Source organism: Pieris brassicae, chromosome 12 (genome assembly GCF_905147105.1).
Source record: "Pieris brassicae chromosome 12, ilPieBrab1.1, whole genome shotgun sequence".
Classification (NCBI taxonomy): Eukaryota; Metazoa; Arthropoda; class Insecta; order Lepidoptera; family Pieridae; genus Pieris; species Pieris brassicae.
Window position 1 is genome coordinate 6,633,501 of NC_059676.1, and position 16,008 is coordinate 6,649,508.

The 16,008-nt window shown below is 33.9% G+C and overlaps 1 protein-coding gene across 3 annotated transcripts in view; it reads right to left on the minus strand.

The window, feature by feature from the left end:
- The window catches only part of LOC123717528 (rho guanine nucleotide exchange factor 11), a 115,119-nt gene that overhangs the window by 75,620 nt on the left and 23,491 nt on the right, over positions 1-16,008 (minus strand). For all 3 annotated transcript variants that reach the window (XM_045673572.1, XM_045673573.1, XM_045673571.1), the window contains exons 8-21: positions 15,654-15,829; positions 14,595-14,676; positions 14,103-14,188; positions 13,516-13,575; positions 13,134-13,234; positions 12,592-12,715; positions 12,109-12,172; positions 11,552-11,724; positions 9,864-10,012; positions 7,261-7,369; positions 6,732-6,843; positions 5,674-5,799; positions 5,088-5,147; positions 4,785-4,856 (exon numbers count right to left, since the gene is read on the minus strand). In XM_045673572.1, coding sequence (XP_045529528.1) covers positions 4,785-4,856; positions 5,088-5,147; positions 5,674-5,799; positions 6,732-6,843; positions 7,261-7,369; positions 9,864-10,012; positions 11,552-11,724; positions 12,109-12,172; positions 12,592-12,715; positions 13,134-13,234; positions 13,516-13,575; positions 14,103-14,188; positions 14,595-14,676; positions 15,654-15,829 — 1,494 coding nt within the window. The remainder of the gene's footprint in view (positions 1-4,784; positions 4,857-5,087; positions 5,148-5,673; positions 5,800-6,731; positions 6,844-7,260; positions 7,370-9,863; positions 10,013-11,551; positions 11,725-12,108; positions 12,173-12,591; positions 12,716-13,133; positions 13,235-13,515; positions 13,576-14,102; positions 14,189-14,594; positions 14,677-15,653; positions 15,830-16,008) is intronic.

A 16,008-nucleotide genomic window follows, 5' to 3' on the forward strand; every position in this document is an offset into this window, starting at 1 on the left:
TTGTCAACAAAAGTTCACTCAAACTTATTGTAGAGCGTAATAAATCCCGAAACTAAACTGGTAGAAAAAAAGCAAAATAAAATAAGGCGATGAATGAAGCGAAAAAAAGAATACTAAAAAAATACCGAAGCTTCTATAAATATTTATTAAGCAATTTTAACTTTTTTTATACCATTTAGCCTTAACAAGAATGGATTGTTTTGCTTAATTTGTCATCCCTACAAACATAAATATTATTTAAAAATTAATATTATAAAACGCCACTTTAAGGGAAGCAATACATTACGTATGAAACAAATAGCTATGTTGTATAGTGCAGTGTGTCATCGCAAACAATAGTAGGACTATAAAGATAATTGAACTATTTCACTCAATTGAAAAGCTGCAACACTGATTGCTTAAACCGGGTGCATTTATATTGTATCGCTTATTCAATATACAACATATTGTACATAGTTCTATATACAACACATAGTCTGATTCAAACTTGTAATATTTGTTAGAAAAATCAATGTGTTGTTATGAGCGATCAGTCTATACCAATACATGTCGGAAAGTTATCTGATTTATAATAATAAATAATTTTGTATTTATAAAAACATGCCAACGCTCGGCACTAATACATTGGTACATAAAAGAAATACAAGATTAGATACAAGACAAGCAATAATACAGCCAGGTAGGCTAGATAGGCTTATAGTAGGTCGATTTATAAACAAATTTTATACCTGACTGAATTATTTTGATCCAATTAAGATCATTAAACCTTTTCTATTGTTTCTTCTTGTTAGTAGATACCAATATGCATACTAAGAAATACCGAACAAAGAGTTCCAATAGAGTTGTGGGACCGCAGCGCCTATTAATACTGATACACCGCTTTCCGGACGTCAATGAACGTAGTCACAGACAAACGTGAGTAATACGCTAATTATAATATTTAACGAGTGTAATTCGTTCTCTGCTCTATGGTATGTTAACTTGGTAAGTTACTTCAACGACATCTAAGCACTCCTATAGGAAATTAATATTTATTTAGAAGCCTCAATATGAGTTTAGCAGGGCACTATACATATGTTCTAGTGTAGTGTTAGCTTTGTCGTAATTGGATTTTTCTCTCCATCGATTTATTTTTATTGGAAACGAGCCTACGGGACGCCAAAAGGAGCAGTCATCGCAGCCCACTATTAGTGGGTGCGTTGCCGGCTTATTTTCCTACCTACTCTTTCATTAAAAATCGTTTCATTCTTAATTTGCAATGAGCATTATACTTTGTTTAATTAACCGCGTAATAAATCATCACATATGTTTCAATTTTATGAATATAAATACAAATATTTTCCACAACTATTTATTCTATTTTATTAAACGTAAGACTCTATAATTTGCAGCTAGCAAAGTCTGGAAGCCAATTTACACCTAATTGCATTGAAGTCGTGTTTTGAATAAAACGCCGCTTATTAAACACAATTTACCAATAACTCAACGTCCTTCCTACTTAAGCAGACAAGACTAGACTAATATTGTAATATTCAGTCAACGTATGATATTATATAAACTATTTATTAAACTCAATAAATAAAAATGAATCGCAAAAAATATTGCTAAGCTAAAAACTCGAGTTTTTTCTAGAAGAGAAAACTGGAAAAATGGCCCGGAAAATCCTACAAACGAATTTTCTTTTTCTGTAATTGTGAACATAAATTTTTCAAGGTTTACGGGCTACGGTTGTCCGTGCAAAGCCTGGGCGGTTCTTTTGTTTATATATAAATACGTATTTAAGTCGCGAAAGAAATCCCAGGCTCGGCCTGCAAATGGGATTTCTGTCCGCTAGTAGCCTGGTGTAAGTTATGCCCCCTATTTCCATATATTTAATATTATGTTTATCTCAAGGTGTTAGGTCCTGTACATATAATAATATTATTTAACTTAAATTCAATTAAGCATTAAAATACATCAAACTTATGCGCGATTCATGAAAATAATTTCATATAATGTACAAGTTTGTATATGCATATAAAATACGTGAAAAACAAAAACACGCCCTGCCTAAATTCCAAATAAAAACATACAAATATACTGGATGAACAGAACTTCAACCTACACAAATAACGTAATACAACTTGACACGTAACACAGCCGACCGCTCGGCACGCGAACCCCGCGTATACTACTTTCAGTCTGAAACTTTCAGAAGCTTACGCGAGCTTACAACTTTAGATGTTCGAGTTCGAGTTGGACATGTTTTTTTTTATTTTTGTATCTAAAACACATTCACAAACATTGCTTTAATTACATAGCACTATTTGTTGTGATCTATTTTAGTGATATTAAAATAAGCAAATCACAATATGATATATGTCGTATGAAGCTGTGTATTATTATAAACTTATAATTATTTTACATAATTTTAAATTTATCCGACGTTTCGGTAAAAAAAGTGTTTTCTTTAAATGTGTAAAAGATATGTTAACAAAAGACAATACTATGTCGTATGTCTTACGAGTTTAGCATAGCACAGATAACATAAAAAGGGAAATTGTGCCGGTGCCAAGCTTATAAATTTTTGTATAAGTTAATCATATAAATATCTTATATGTCAAATCTACCTTATATGCTATAGTTGTATTAAGTTAAAAGGTAAATTTTTCCATTAAAATGAAAATGAATATAAAATTTAATCATTCAAACGCAGATAACAGCAAATACCTTACTTTTACAAAAACATTCCAGTGAGCGTAGAAACGACCGGCGGAAAACACTCAAAGAACAATTAAAAATCTATTTATACCGACTGACGACTACGAGGCACTTTCAATAGTTTTAATTTTAATTTGGTTAACTTAAACGTTTAATATGATTAAACTGATGAAAGTGTATTCTAACATACCTGGTCCTCCACACTATTTGAATACACTTTTTCAGTTACACACACCCTATACGCATTCCTTCTGTAGTATTATTGTTTGGTCTGTAAACCTATTAATTTTCGTTTTTATTTAAAAACTATTCTGAATATTTATAAGCTGTAAGGTTTTCTACATAAATAAATTAACAAATGAACTAAACAAATGGACATACGAGTCGTTGAGACGCTGCAATCTTTTCCTCTGGGCCTCAGATTTCTGTATCTGTTTCATGATCATTTGTAAATTGAAAAGGCAAGTAGGTGATCAGCCTGAGGCGATTTTATGGATCTGAGGCAAGCCGGTTTCCTCATGACGTTTTCCTTCACAGTTCGAGCGAATGTTATATGCGCACATAGAAAGACAGTCCATTGGTGCATAGCCGGGATTCAAACCTATGACCTCAGCGATAAGAGTCACACGCTGTAGCCACTAGTCCAATAGTATTTTTGGATATAGACTTTAAAAGATTGAGACATTGTCCTTGTAACGTTTAGTTATCAAATAATTATTCGCACTTTTAGCCTTAAAAACTCTGATATTACGGCGTTATCACTACCCTGTGACAAGGTTTTGTTAGATATGTTTGTGCAAATTTTCAAACACGACTATTAATAACACATCAATTTAGTAAAACGAAAATAAATATCGCAAAGGTCAAGGTGTTGTGGTCGGCGAGGATATAGAAACACTGGATGTCTCCCAACAATGTCATTCATATTTACATTGGGAAGGGCGAACGTAAATTGATAATGTTACGGAATGTCAATTTGTGTTTGTCGCATACGTATATAATAATCCAGTGGCGCTACAACCTATATAACCACTGACATCTTTTTGCGATTTTTATTCATAGACAAGTCTTCTATATGACACGTTTTGATTTGAGACATGCCTGTTTCCTCTCGATTTCCTTTACGAGCGACTGTTATATGCGCACATAGTCCATTAGTACATACAGCCGTGGATCGGATTTACGACCTCTGGTATGAGAGTCGCACGCTGAAGCCAATAGGCCAACTCTTATGCCTCTTATATAAAATTAATTTTATAAAACATCGAGATTATACAGTGACTACATAAAACGTTATGTACAAAATAAAGCGTCTATATTCTTAAAATCTGGTAAAATTATGTAAATTACAATAGATAATGTAATGAGAAATGATTTCAATTTTTTTGGGAGCCCATAACTATAGCTTACGCTCTTCCGAAAACTATACCCTTGAAATCCCATCTCATAACTCCTCCTTTCTTGGCGATTCCTTTAAGGTCTCTGCAGTTAGGCTATGGAATTCACTTCCCGTCCCTATTCGCTTAGCTCTTTCTCTATCTTCCTTTAAATTTCTTCTGTACAAACATTACCTGTTCACATCGTATCCCTAACTAACTGACGCGAGACTTTTCTTAAATTATCGTGATTATGTCTTTTTACTTTTATTTTTAATGTATCATCTTTTTAGTTTAGTTTAATTTTTTTTGTTCCTGTTTAGTTTTGTCTTAATAAATGTGTATAACATGTATTTTGCACTTCTTGGTTATCCTATGTAATTTAATACTTTTTGTCTTTACTCACAGTGGTTGCCTGGAAGAGATCGCTCGAAAGCGATAAGGCCGCCAGTTGCCTGCCTTTTGATTTATTTACGTTCAATTTTTTTATATTGTAATGTAACGAAGTTAAATAAAATAAAATAAATGATCATGGTAAAAGTATTTTTTTAATTCATAGGTACCCTACCCTACAAAGCAATTGAAGTCAATGACGTATATATTTAAAGAAAATATATCTTATTTCCTTTAACGTATGTACAGGCTATCTCCTTAACATAATGCTGAAATAAAAAGCTTAAATTATAATTATATACGACCTAGACTGACCTTGATTGTGAGTAGGCGAAAGGGTCTGTTCCCAGGTGGGTTCATCTTCCATCTTCCGAAAACTGCGTTCCACTACAAAAACAACAATATGTCCATCACTTCTAGAATATTTTTACAAATCATCAAGTAAAGTTATGTGTGTGGTGTCTGTCTCCCCTAATAGGCATCCTTCATTTATAGCGAAGTTTATCAAAAGTGTTAACATACGACACAATTTAAGTGAAAACCTCAATTTAACAATTAAAGGTAATTTATAGATACTCTAGGATATTTTAAAATCTGTGTAAAAAACAATGCACTAACTGTTAAGAAAATTCGCCGTCCCAGAAGACTTTCGAGATTTCCTATCGCTTGAGTCTTGACCTGAAAAAAAATATTATTATAAAACAAATTGATTCTATATAAAACGGCTTAGTTACAAGTTCAGATTCTAATGTATTAATTAATAATTAATATTTTATATAAAATACAACAATTTTAGTACAAATTTTTAGTTTCATTTTCCAGCCATTGATTTTTTATTGAATTGGTCTTTGAGTTGGTGTCCAGCCTAAAAAACCAATAGCACTACAACCTTTTAGGTCTGGGCCTCAGATTTCTATATTTTCGTGAACATTTGTTAGTCGACTATTTGGATTTAAAGCATATTGATGTTAAGATGTTTTTCTTCACCGTACGAGCTAGTGTTAAACTAGCACATACTTGCCTCCGCCCTTTGGCGAGCTTGAGGCATCCGTCAGGTTTTAGTGGGTAGGGTTGTTAATATTAATTTGGAGCCCCACATAATCCCTGCCGGAGTAAAATGTGGCTGGGGTATGTGTAAAAGCATTTCCTGACGTAATAAAAAATATATATGCGAACAAGAAATCAACAAATATACTAATCTTACTTGGCATATTGTTGGGATGTATTCTCTCCATAAATCGTGATATCCGGTTGTTGTGGTGTTCGCCATCTAGGCAACACGTCTCCTCCACTTTACGAACGCATTCTCGGTGTAATCTGAGTTTGCAGTCTGTCAAAATAACCATTTATCGTATATATAAATATGTCTTTTCTGATAGTATCTACAGTAACGTCCCTGCATTCAACGACGACCTCCCCAAAAGCGTAGCATTACACCAACTCTCAATAACGACATTGAGTAATAAGTTGCTATAATTAGTAAAAACTGCGCATCTGTGTACTGCCTTTGGACGACGAAAGTCGACTGTCGGCATAATGCATACGAAATTTGTTCTTGTGATTACAAATTGGGATTGCTTGCACGTGTAAACTATTGTTGACCATGACTAATAAGTAGGAGTCTTGGATTATCTATACGTTTTTCTTCCCGCCATTTAACCGACAACTCTCTATAATGCCTTAATATACTGTAGTTTATTAATAGTACGGCTTGTCGTCTTGAAATTATTAAACATATACGATTTTAACTACGCGCTGCAAACTTTCAACGCGTATTAATATACAGCACACACAAATAGTTTTGTATGTGAACGCAAATATTTATTTATTATATTTTATGTTTGAATAACAAATTTATATCAAAACAATCTGACATTTTCGAATTATAGACAGTTAAAAATCTTCGAGTACAGAAGATTACTATTATATGTAATATTCTATTATATGCAAATGTGGAGAAACGCTACGTAGGCGATCCTAAAAACAAAAGTACTTACATACATTCTTTTCAACCATCTTATATGGCTTTGTGACCCAAAATATGTATTGTGTAGTAAATTAAAAAACAATCTCTTTACTTCTGAAAAACGTAGAAATTAGATAATGATTTCATTAAAGTCCAGTTACTCCGAGTAGAACTTGGGCCAAAGACATTCACGAGCCATAAATCATATTTAGACATTTGTAAAAAATGTATGAATCACAATTTTGACGTATTCGCGTTAACGGAATTAAATTTTAATGGAAACATTGTATTCTAACCTGTGCATACAACTGCTTGTGGTGCCAGACCGCCTATAGTCATATCACAATGATGGCAGTGGGCAACTGATGTTAAAGCGCGCAACTGCAAATGGTGGCCTCTCACTATGAACTGAAAGAAACCAAAAAAAAAACACATATTTTTAAAAAAAACTCTTAGGTCCGTATTCTAGAACATCAAACTTAAATCTAGCTTTAGTGATGTCAAACCAATTTTCTGTATTAAGTGTGACATATCTAACATCACTCAGGACGTAAGACACAAATTACTTAAAAAGCCTATTGATAATTATATTCTGACGAAATCCGTTCAATCTGTAAACGCTCTATATATATTGATGTATATGCCCGCTAATATATGTGTACAATTCAATATTATTAACTTAAAACTGATAATAATTTGTTATGTATTAGACCCTATACAATAAACAAAAGCAACATTTTCCCCCTATCAAATTTTATTTAATAAATGTACGCTAAAAGAAATTGGCTTTTATATGACTTTAGATAATATAATTACGATACTCACAGGCTGTGGATGCTGTTTCGCTAGTTGCTTTAATCGCTGCTTGTACAGTTTATCTCTTTGTAGGAAGGAGGGACGTGACCCACCCACTGCAGCTGCTACAGATGCCGGCCTGACAAAGATACAATACAAGTTATGTCGCCGTGTTGTAAGACGTCATCGATTTACAAAATATTTAATAAAGTTACTGACAACGTATTTTGGCATGACTCTGAAGTTACACCATACACAGACACAGCGCAGGCTTATAACAACTCTCAGGTGCCTACACTCTCAGATACAGAGTGTATTATTCGCACACACACCCATTCACGCATACTTGAGAGACTGAGACTACTGTTTCGAAAAAACATTGTTTTAAACATGGACCCTAGTGTGGGGACTACCGATAGATGTATTTTGTTACAAGCATATTTCTGTTATGAATAAAGTTTTTATTATTATTATGTATTATCATATAAAAACGTAAAATACGTGCTAATTTCAATATCGCAGTATTGTCTTCGACAATTCCTAAGAGTTCTCAATGTGTGTAAAGTGAACTCGTGAACTCAGGAACTCGTTCAACTCAAAGGTTTAGAGACTATAGTCAAAAATATAACTTGCAACGCAGCAATGCAGGCATAAATTTGCAAGTGTCTTTAATTCAATTTAAAAAAAACGAAACGATGTACTTCGTACATATCTTACTTGGACTACAACTATCGGCTATAAGTAGTATCGATAAACTTTAGAAACTATAGGGAATCATCCAATTCTTACGCAAACAAAATACTAGAACTCACAGTTAATTATAATAAACATTAATAACGATAAGGACAACACATATATAGGAAGATAATCTTACTTATTCTTCTTAATCTTTTTGGATTTCGGTGATTGCCACCATCGTTTCCTCATTTCTCTCGCATTCACTTCACTTATTTCAACGTTAACCATATTTACTACACTTTTCGACAAACATTTATACACCGAGAACAATCACACAACTATAATTGTTTTCGAACGAGAACAATTATATAACTAGAAAACTGAAGGCGAATTAGTAATACATCAAGCGTCATTAATCACCGAGTTAGTTTACAGGAAAACAATCGAAATTACATTTTCCTCGTATTAAATATGAATTAGTTGAAGGAACAGTCTTTGACATTTAAATTAGGAATTATTTGTCGTTTGATGCTGCAAATTTTGAAACAACCCGCTTTTTCGCGTAATTATAAAGTTCTTACCCGCAGGACATAATTTAAAAAATATCATTATAAAAAAAAACATATTTTTTTTACATTTATTTTGCCTCGTTATACGATATACGTTCGTTTTATATCGGTGTCAAAACATTTATGTACACTGTTACTACTAGATTAAAGTACGTCTTTCGACGTAGTCATGCCGCGTCCGACTAATCTAAAGCGGTAATTGACTTCGTCAAAATTAAGATTTATTTAGAAAAATAGATATCGCCTGTATGACTATACGCTTAAAGGTCGTTGCAATTATTATCAACATAATGTAAACTTTCGATAAGAACACGCCTTTGAGTACTAACATTATTGATATAGTATTTTTGTCGGAGCGGTTTAGGTATTTATGTAGGTCAGACAGTCCAAATTTGACTTAACTTTAACATGATTACATTCGTAGAACTAATTCTTTTCTTTTTACCTAATTTTTAATAATATTAAAAATTAGCAGTGAGTGAGGTGAGGCAGTAAGCTAAAAGATAAAAGTAAAATCTCTAACAGTAAAAAATGCTGGAATCACTTTTTGAATAAAAAAATCCACGATTTTCCCAATGCAAAACTAACCCCCCAAAAATATTTGTTTTAATGTGGAAGGGCGTTTTGGCTTAGATGTTTTTTTTAATTATTTGTATTAAGGATTTAATTTTGTTCATAATTGTCGCCATTAGAATCGACTACAAAACCTACACAATTTAACGACAAATTACATATGAACATGTTCACGTTCGATTCCCGACTGTGCACCATTGAACTTTACATATAAACGCTTTTAACATTTGTACGGTGAATGTAAAAATCGTGAGAAGACTTGCATGCCTTAGTTGACGAAGTTGTCAGGCACAAAAGTCTGATCACCTTCCAACCACCTTCTAGGTATGCTTTTAGACACGAATGTCTAAGGCAGACATAGAAGGTTGTAGCGCCACAGGTTTTTTAAGTGTTCATTTTATTATGTATAATAAATTACTTATAATAATAATATAATCTATGAAATAATTATCGATTGGATTGATCTATCATTGACAAATGAAAGAAACTACTAGCATGAACGGTGAAGGTGACAATGGCAGCTGACAGTGACGCTATTGCTACGACATATATTTCTATTAGATCCTTTGTTTTTTGTTAATCACAATTATAAATTATACATAACAAAAAAATATGCTAATTAGACATTATTTAATTCTTATTCGAATAATATAGATATAATATACGAATTCTCGTTACGAACGTGTTATTTGCATCGGCTATCTATGGAGCGTCAATGTTTCAATTGGTTTGGTATGGTAAATAATAATTAAAAAACATTATTAATAAATGATTTTCTAATGGTACAAGGACACAAAAGTTTTTCCTACTAACCTGCAATGCAAACACAGCGCTGCGGCAACCAACGCAGCGAGCACTGTTGCGTGCGCGTCCGTGCACGTATTACCGCATGGGCCGGCAGCACCACCTTGCGAGACGGCGCGGAGGCGACTGCACATTATACGCTCTACTACCACTACCTCCTACACAAAAAAACATTAATTTACCTAATGAATAAATATCTTCTTAAAAATACATCTCTTATAGGAAGAAATATATCTGAGAAGCTCTGTCATTTTGATACATACATGTCGTATCTAGGGAATGCAATCCCAACTCGAGATCGTGAATTCGAGATCCCTCGGGATTGATATTTCTAATTCCGAAATTTTCGGGATCTCGTATAGTTTAAAAAAAATAATTCACATGACTGAATACGATGAAAACTGCATGTTAGTGACAGTGAGGTTAATTAAAATAAAATATTATTTGAAAGAAAACAAAAACTTTTATCCTTCAATATTACTAACTAAACAACTAACAATTTTAATTACATGAACATAATCAAAACAAAAGTAGGTATAGCTCAAGGAGATTAAAAAGTGATTGAAATTCGGGTGATTTTGAAAGTAACTTCTAAAAAAAGAGTATCTTCTAAAGTGTATCTGCTAACCGGAATCTAATGTCCGTTGCAATGTACCCTATGTAATGTGCAATGTCGCGTGAAGCGTCCCGAGCGGATGTGTGTAGAATCGCTGACCTTTGCAGCCCAATCCCGTCAATCTCGAACGGGATCTCGTCATATTACACTTCGGGATTGATCCCGAAAAATTACACGGGAATGCAATCCCGATCTCGCGAGATTGCATTCCCTAGTCGTATCTGATGTCTGAGACATAGCGTGAATTTATGGTCAATGGCTAAATATTCATATAGACAGTCAAAATTCGTAATTGAATTATTTCGTATAGTATATTTAAACTCAAACACAAAAATTCATAACAATATGCGGAATATTGTAATCAAATCTAAACTCAATTTATGCCTGGGGGCTTAGTAAAGATGTCTTAACAGTAGTCTACGTAGAAAGTCGAAATCTAAATTTGTATGAAAACTTGACGACCCGATCTGTCTTCCCATACAAATTTAGTTTTCCACCACCTACGTACACTATACTCTAAAGGGATCTTGACTAAGCCCTCTGAAGCGTTCAATAAGTCAAAGAGTTAAATAATAATAAGTCATTTGTAATCATACTAAGAAAATTCTTATGTAAATATTCCGTAACGTATCAATTCTCTCTCTATGCAGTTTGACATAAAGAGTATACAAAATGTTAAGATTTTTGTCCTATATTGATTATTACCCAATTTATAAAGGCTTGTCAGAATATATCAGATACTGTTGGAATTGGATAATACTTAAGTATGATGATTGAATCAAGAAATTTCTCGGAAACTAAAAGTTATAACGAGATGTTAATACATTATAGATACATTTTGTCTTAAGTATATTGTATATTTTGAGATACAGGTATGCGCACATTGTTCGAGAGGATACGTATAACAGAGGTAGTTACGTAAATAATAACAATTATTTGAAATCGATTTTACTTTTGAGTGGAAACTCACCTGTTATATGATACGCCCGATGGACACTCACAATACTAGAAGGCTCGCAAGTTCTTTGTCATGCTTTTAGGAATTGAAAGGCCCTATTAATGAATATGTGGAAAACCTCACCTGTGTCTTATCCACGTCACAGATCTGCAACGTGTCATCATCCGGGCCGTAGAGCGTCGCAAGTCCAAGTTGTCGTTTCAGTTGAAATTCGCTCAACTGCCGCGACAATTCGTCCTTGGCTTGTCTTCGCGCTTTACGGAAAACGTTTCGGAGTATCTCCTCTTTCTCGAATTCTGCGTAAAATAACGATAAATTTACTAACACTTGTATATAGTAAATCCTTTACAATTGAACGTTTAACTCTATACACAGAAATCAGGAAATCATTCGAAAGGACACATGGACAAGACTAACCGGACGAGAGCTGTGGTAGTGTGGCGTCGAAAATTGGAGCAAAACGATTATGTACTGGTAATAGTACATAAAATGGGATACCAATACAAAAGATACGTAGACGGAATGAAGATAGCAAGCAAATAGAGGCTATAATCGTGAATAAAGTATTTATACACAGTAAGCTGTTGCCCCGTAAGTTGCGCTGCTTGGGTCAAAAAGAACACATTATAGAAGCGATAAATGCCAGCTTTTTAATTTAAGGATTAAAAAAACAGACTCACCATTTACTAATACGTGTTCTATTTCATTAGCCATGTTCTCATCTACGCCATTGAGATGTAAGACCTGTGTAAATAAAATTATTACTAGCTAAGTAGAATTTCGAAAAAAAATAATTAGGCAGCTAACCTAATCTAATATTTTACTAATTAAATTGTTATTTAATCAAGGAGAAATGAGTTTCGCATATCCCGCGGCATGACGAAGGATTATTTTGGGACTAAAAAATAATAATACATAAAAATAACTAGCGCTAATAATCCTGGGCAATCGTATCTTTTATCATATTAATTTTTAAAGGCCTTCTGTGTCACGTGCAGATTGAGTTTTAAAACATGCCGGTTTCCTCAGGATTCTTGCCTTCATTGAGAAGCCAGTAGTAGTAGCAGTTATTCGAACGCACGACCTCACGGTTAACAGGCGCACGCTTAGCCACTTTATTGGGATTCGTTAAAGTAAAGAGTCTGTTTTAAATAAGAACCTACCGCGTTAGGCATGAGGAAAACCGAGTGTATTTCATATGCCCATCGGCGAAGCGTAGCAGCCGGTACACCTCCCGCCGCACGATACGCGTCCGTCAGAACTAGCACCAGACTTGCGCATGGGCATCTGTAAGAACACAATACTGAAGCTGATGCAGACGTTGAGTTATGTATTAAAAGATTATATACACGGTTACATTAAGTCCATGTCATTTTGTTTAACGTTTGCATACGCCCTCCGACGGAGTGAAAGCCTTCTTCAAAAGACTTGTCTCTCATCCTCCCAGCATCATATCTTTTTTCTTCTTCATTGGGCCATTCTAAACCAGGCCAGTAAAGGTATTTTTGACCCATCTGTCATCACAGAGGCGGGCATTGCCCGGCCCATTTCCACTTTAACTTTTTGAATGTGGTACGATGTTTGTTATATTGGCCTCGTATTGCCGTCTCAACACGGTCTTTCAGTTCTTATTAAAAGATTAGCACATAATATTTTGTGTCGGTAAAGATATTTTTAAGTTTAAAATAAATACAAAAATTCTTACCGTCTCTCACCCAACAGCCAGTTGATAAGTACAGCCATTCTCGCTTTCGAATCTCGTACGGTTCGCAAATTAGAAAATAGTCCCGCGTACGTCGTGTTCTCCTGGAATTCAAAATGGAAAATATACTTATTAAAAGAAATGTAGGGCGTAGGACAATTTTTTTGCTGACAAATCTTTGTACAAAAATAATAATGGTAGTAATATTTACTTATTTTTTTATATAAAGTAATAAAAATTTTAAAATACAATAGAAGGAGTTGATTTAGAAACACACTCACAAAATAATAAAGAAGTTTAGTTTATCTTTGAGGGATTTTGAATCTGAGTTCCACTCCTTGACTTTTGTTTAAGTAATCCGTTTCTAAAACTAAATATTACTTACAGATGTCGGGGCGTCGTCCTCTTCCATTGATATTATAGCTCTTTGTGGATCTGAACAGGGCTGAAAATATTAAGAATAATTAATATTCATATTCATTCTAGATGTCCCTTAGAATTCTACCTCCTCGAGGCTTTTATATGTGCAATGTTCTGGGATAACATTTCATACTTCTATTATTATTATTGGCAGAGAGCAGTGTTGGCCTAGTGGCTTCAGCGTGCTACTCTCATCCCTGAGGTCGTATTTCTTTTCTATGTGCGCTTTTAACATTCGCTCGAACGGTGAAGGAAAACATCGTGAGGAAACCGGCTTGCCTTAGACCTTTTGGGTCGACGGCGTGCGTCAGGCACAGAAGGCTGATCACCTACTTGCTTATTAGTTTACCAAATGATCATGAAACAGATACAGAAATTTGAGGCCAATACTTAAAAAGGTTGTAGCGCCATTGATTTATTTTATTATTATCCGAACTAACTCGTAAGTTCTAAAATCTTTATCAGTCACAATTCATAAAGATGGATTTGAATAAACAGAATTTAATATACAACCATTAAAGATTGACGGATGAAAGATAATAGTTTTATTACCTGCGTGGAATGCGGATAGGGTGGAGGTGGAGTGCCGGGGGGCGGAGTCCCACGGGACCACGCCTCTTTTTCAGCTGCACCACTCGCTGTAATGTCAATCAAATTCAAATTACTAACCTAACTCGTAAACTTAATTACTATTTATTAGTACGGTGAAGGAAAACAACGTGAGGAAACCAGAATTCCTTACAAAAGTCGACGGAGTGTGTCAGAATGCTGATCACCTAATTGTTTATTACAAAAAAAATATATAATAAAAACAGATGGAGACTTGGGAGGCCAAGGTCAAGTGTTGCAGCGCCTCATATTTTTACTTCGGCAGAATCTAATTAGATGTAATTGGTACGTCAGAATTAAAGTGCCTACCCACCCACTATACACAATTTAGTAAACTTTTTAGTTTCGTGTATTGTAATATCACTTTTCGTAAAAAGGTGTAAATGCATATAATTTTAAACATGACACATACTGCTGTGACAGTTTATTACTTACTTCTAGGTAACTCGTGGTCCAAATGTTCCGGTGAAGATTGACTCCTAACATGCATCACTGGTACGCTGTTTCGGTTGTCATTCTGAAATAAATATACCGATAATAACACAAATAAAGAAATTATCATTAAAAAATCTAAGATGAACACAGAGATTAAAACACATTAATTTATAATAGTTATTTACTAATTGTAGTGGATTATTTAAAATATCAAAAAGGGTGTTAGCTAAAGCCAAACAAAGCACTAAACAAACTATAGAAGCTTAGCGGATAGAGCTGAAACAAAAAATAATGGAAGCCATTTTAGAATTTGCTATATATCAATATTATTTACAATAAGCCTCAATCTGTTAATTAAGTCTTTATAACCGTCAGTTTGGAACGTATGTGATAAACAATATATATAAGGCCTATTTAGTATTTATAATTATCGAATAAATTTAAATTCCTTTAAGGGATTAACAAATTTGAAAGAAATTTCTTGACGTTTTTGAAGTGAAACTTCTTTATTAGCATTGGAAATGAATTTACCGTCACATTTTTCGGTTACGCGTCATCTTTTTATTGTCCCAACCACGGTTGATTCGAAGAGTACTTTCTCCAGCGGAGTAGGGAAAGCATGTCGTTTAACAATGATAGTAATAATTCTATTACAATTAATTAAATACAGTAATAATCTTAGTATTAATAGGTAAAAATGAAATAATAGTATTATTTGTATTCATGTCTATGATAATAAAAGCCTTTTGTTAAACTTTATTTAACCAATTTCTGTAAATTTGCATATAGTAGAAGTTTCACTTCTCACGTGTGTACACTAGTACCCACACAATTTTTTAAATAATTTCTAGTAAATGGTATCTAATGTACCTAATCTTAAAACACTACAATAATAATAGTTCTAACACATACCTTAAAACCCGATACGCTAAATCAGATGTAACATTTTTATAACAAATTATCACAATCATTTGAAAATTAATAAACCCGCAAAAGAAATTCTTAAATTATACCTTTCCAAAATACATATTTTTATTCCATAGAGCCGTCAAAACTTACCAAGAGCGGTGGCGGCGGCACATTGACCAGGGGATAGCTCATCTGTAGCGCGATGGAGTTCGGCTGAGGTCCATCTAACTCGCCGTCCAGGGAATGTGAAGACCGCCGGAACTCCTCGCGAAGGACTGACGGGTTGTACTTGTAATAGGCCGGCTTTGGCATGGCCAGTGGGTTGGCTGGTGAGACAAGGTATGCTTGGTTGATAGACATTTTTTTTTAAATTTTTTTTTCGCAGTTATTTATATTTCAACTGCCACTGTCACAGTCAGACATAACAACAAAACCATTTTCCCATAGAATAATAACAAAATAGAATGGAATCAAAATTTTATTTCATCATATAACCCCAAAATAC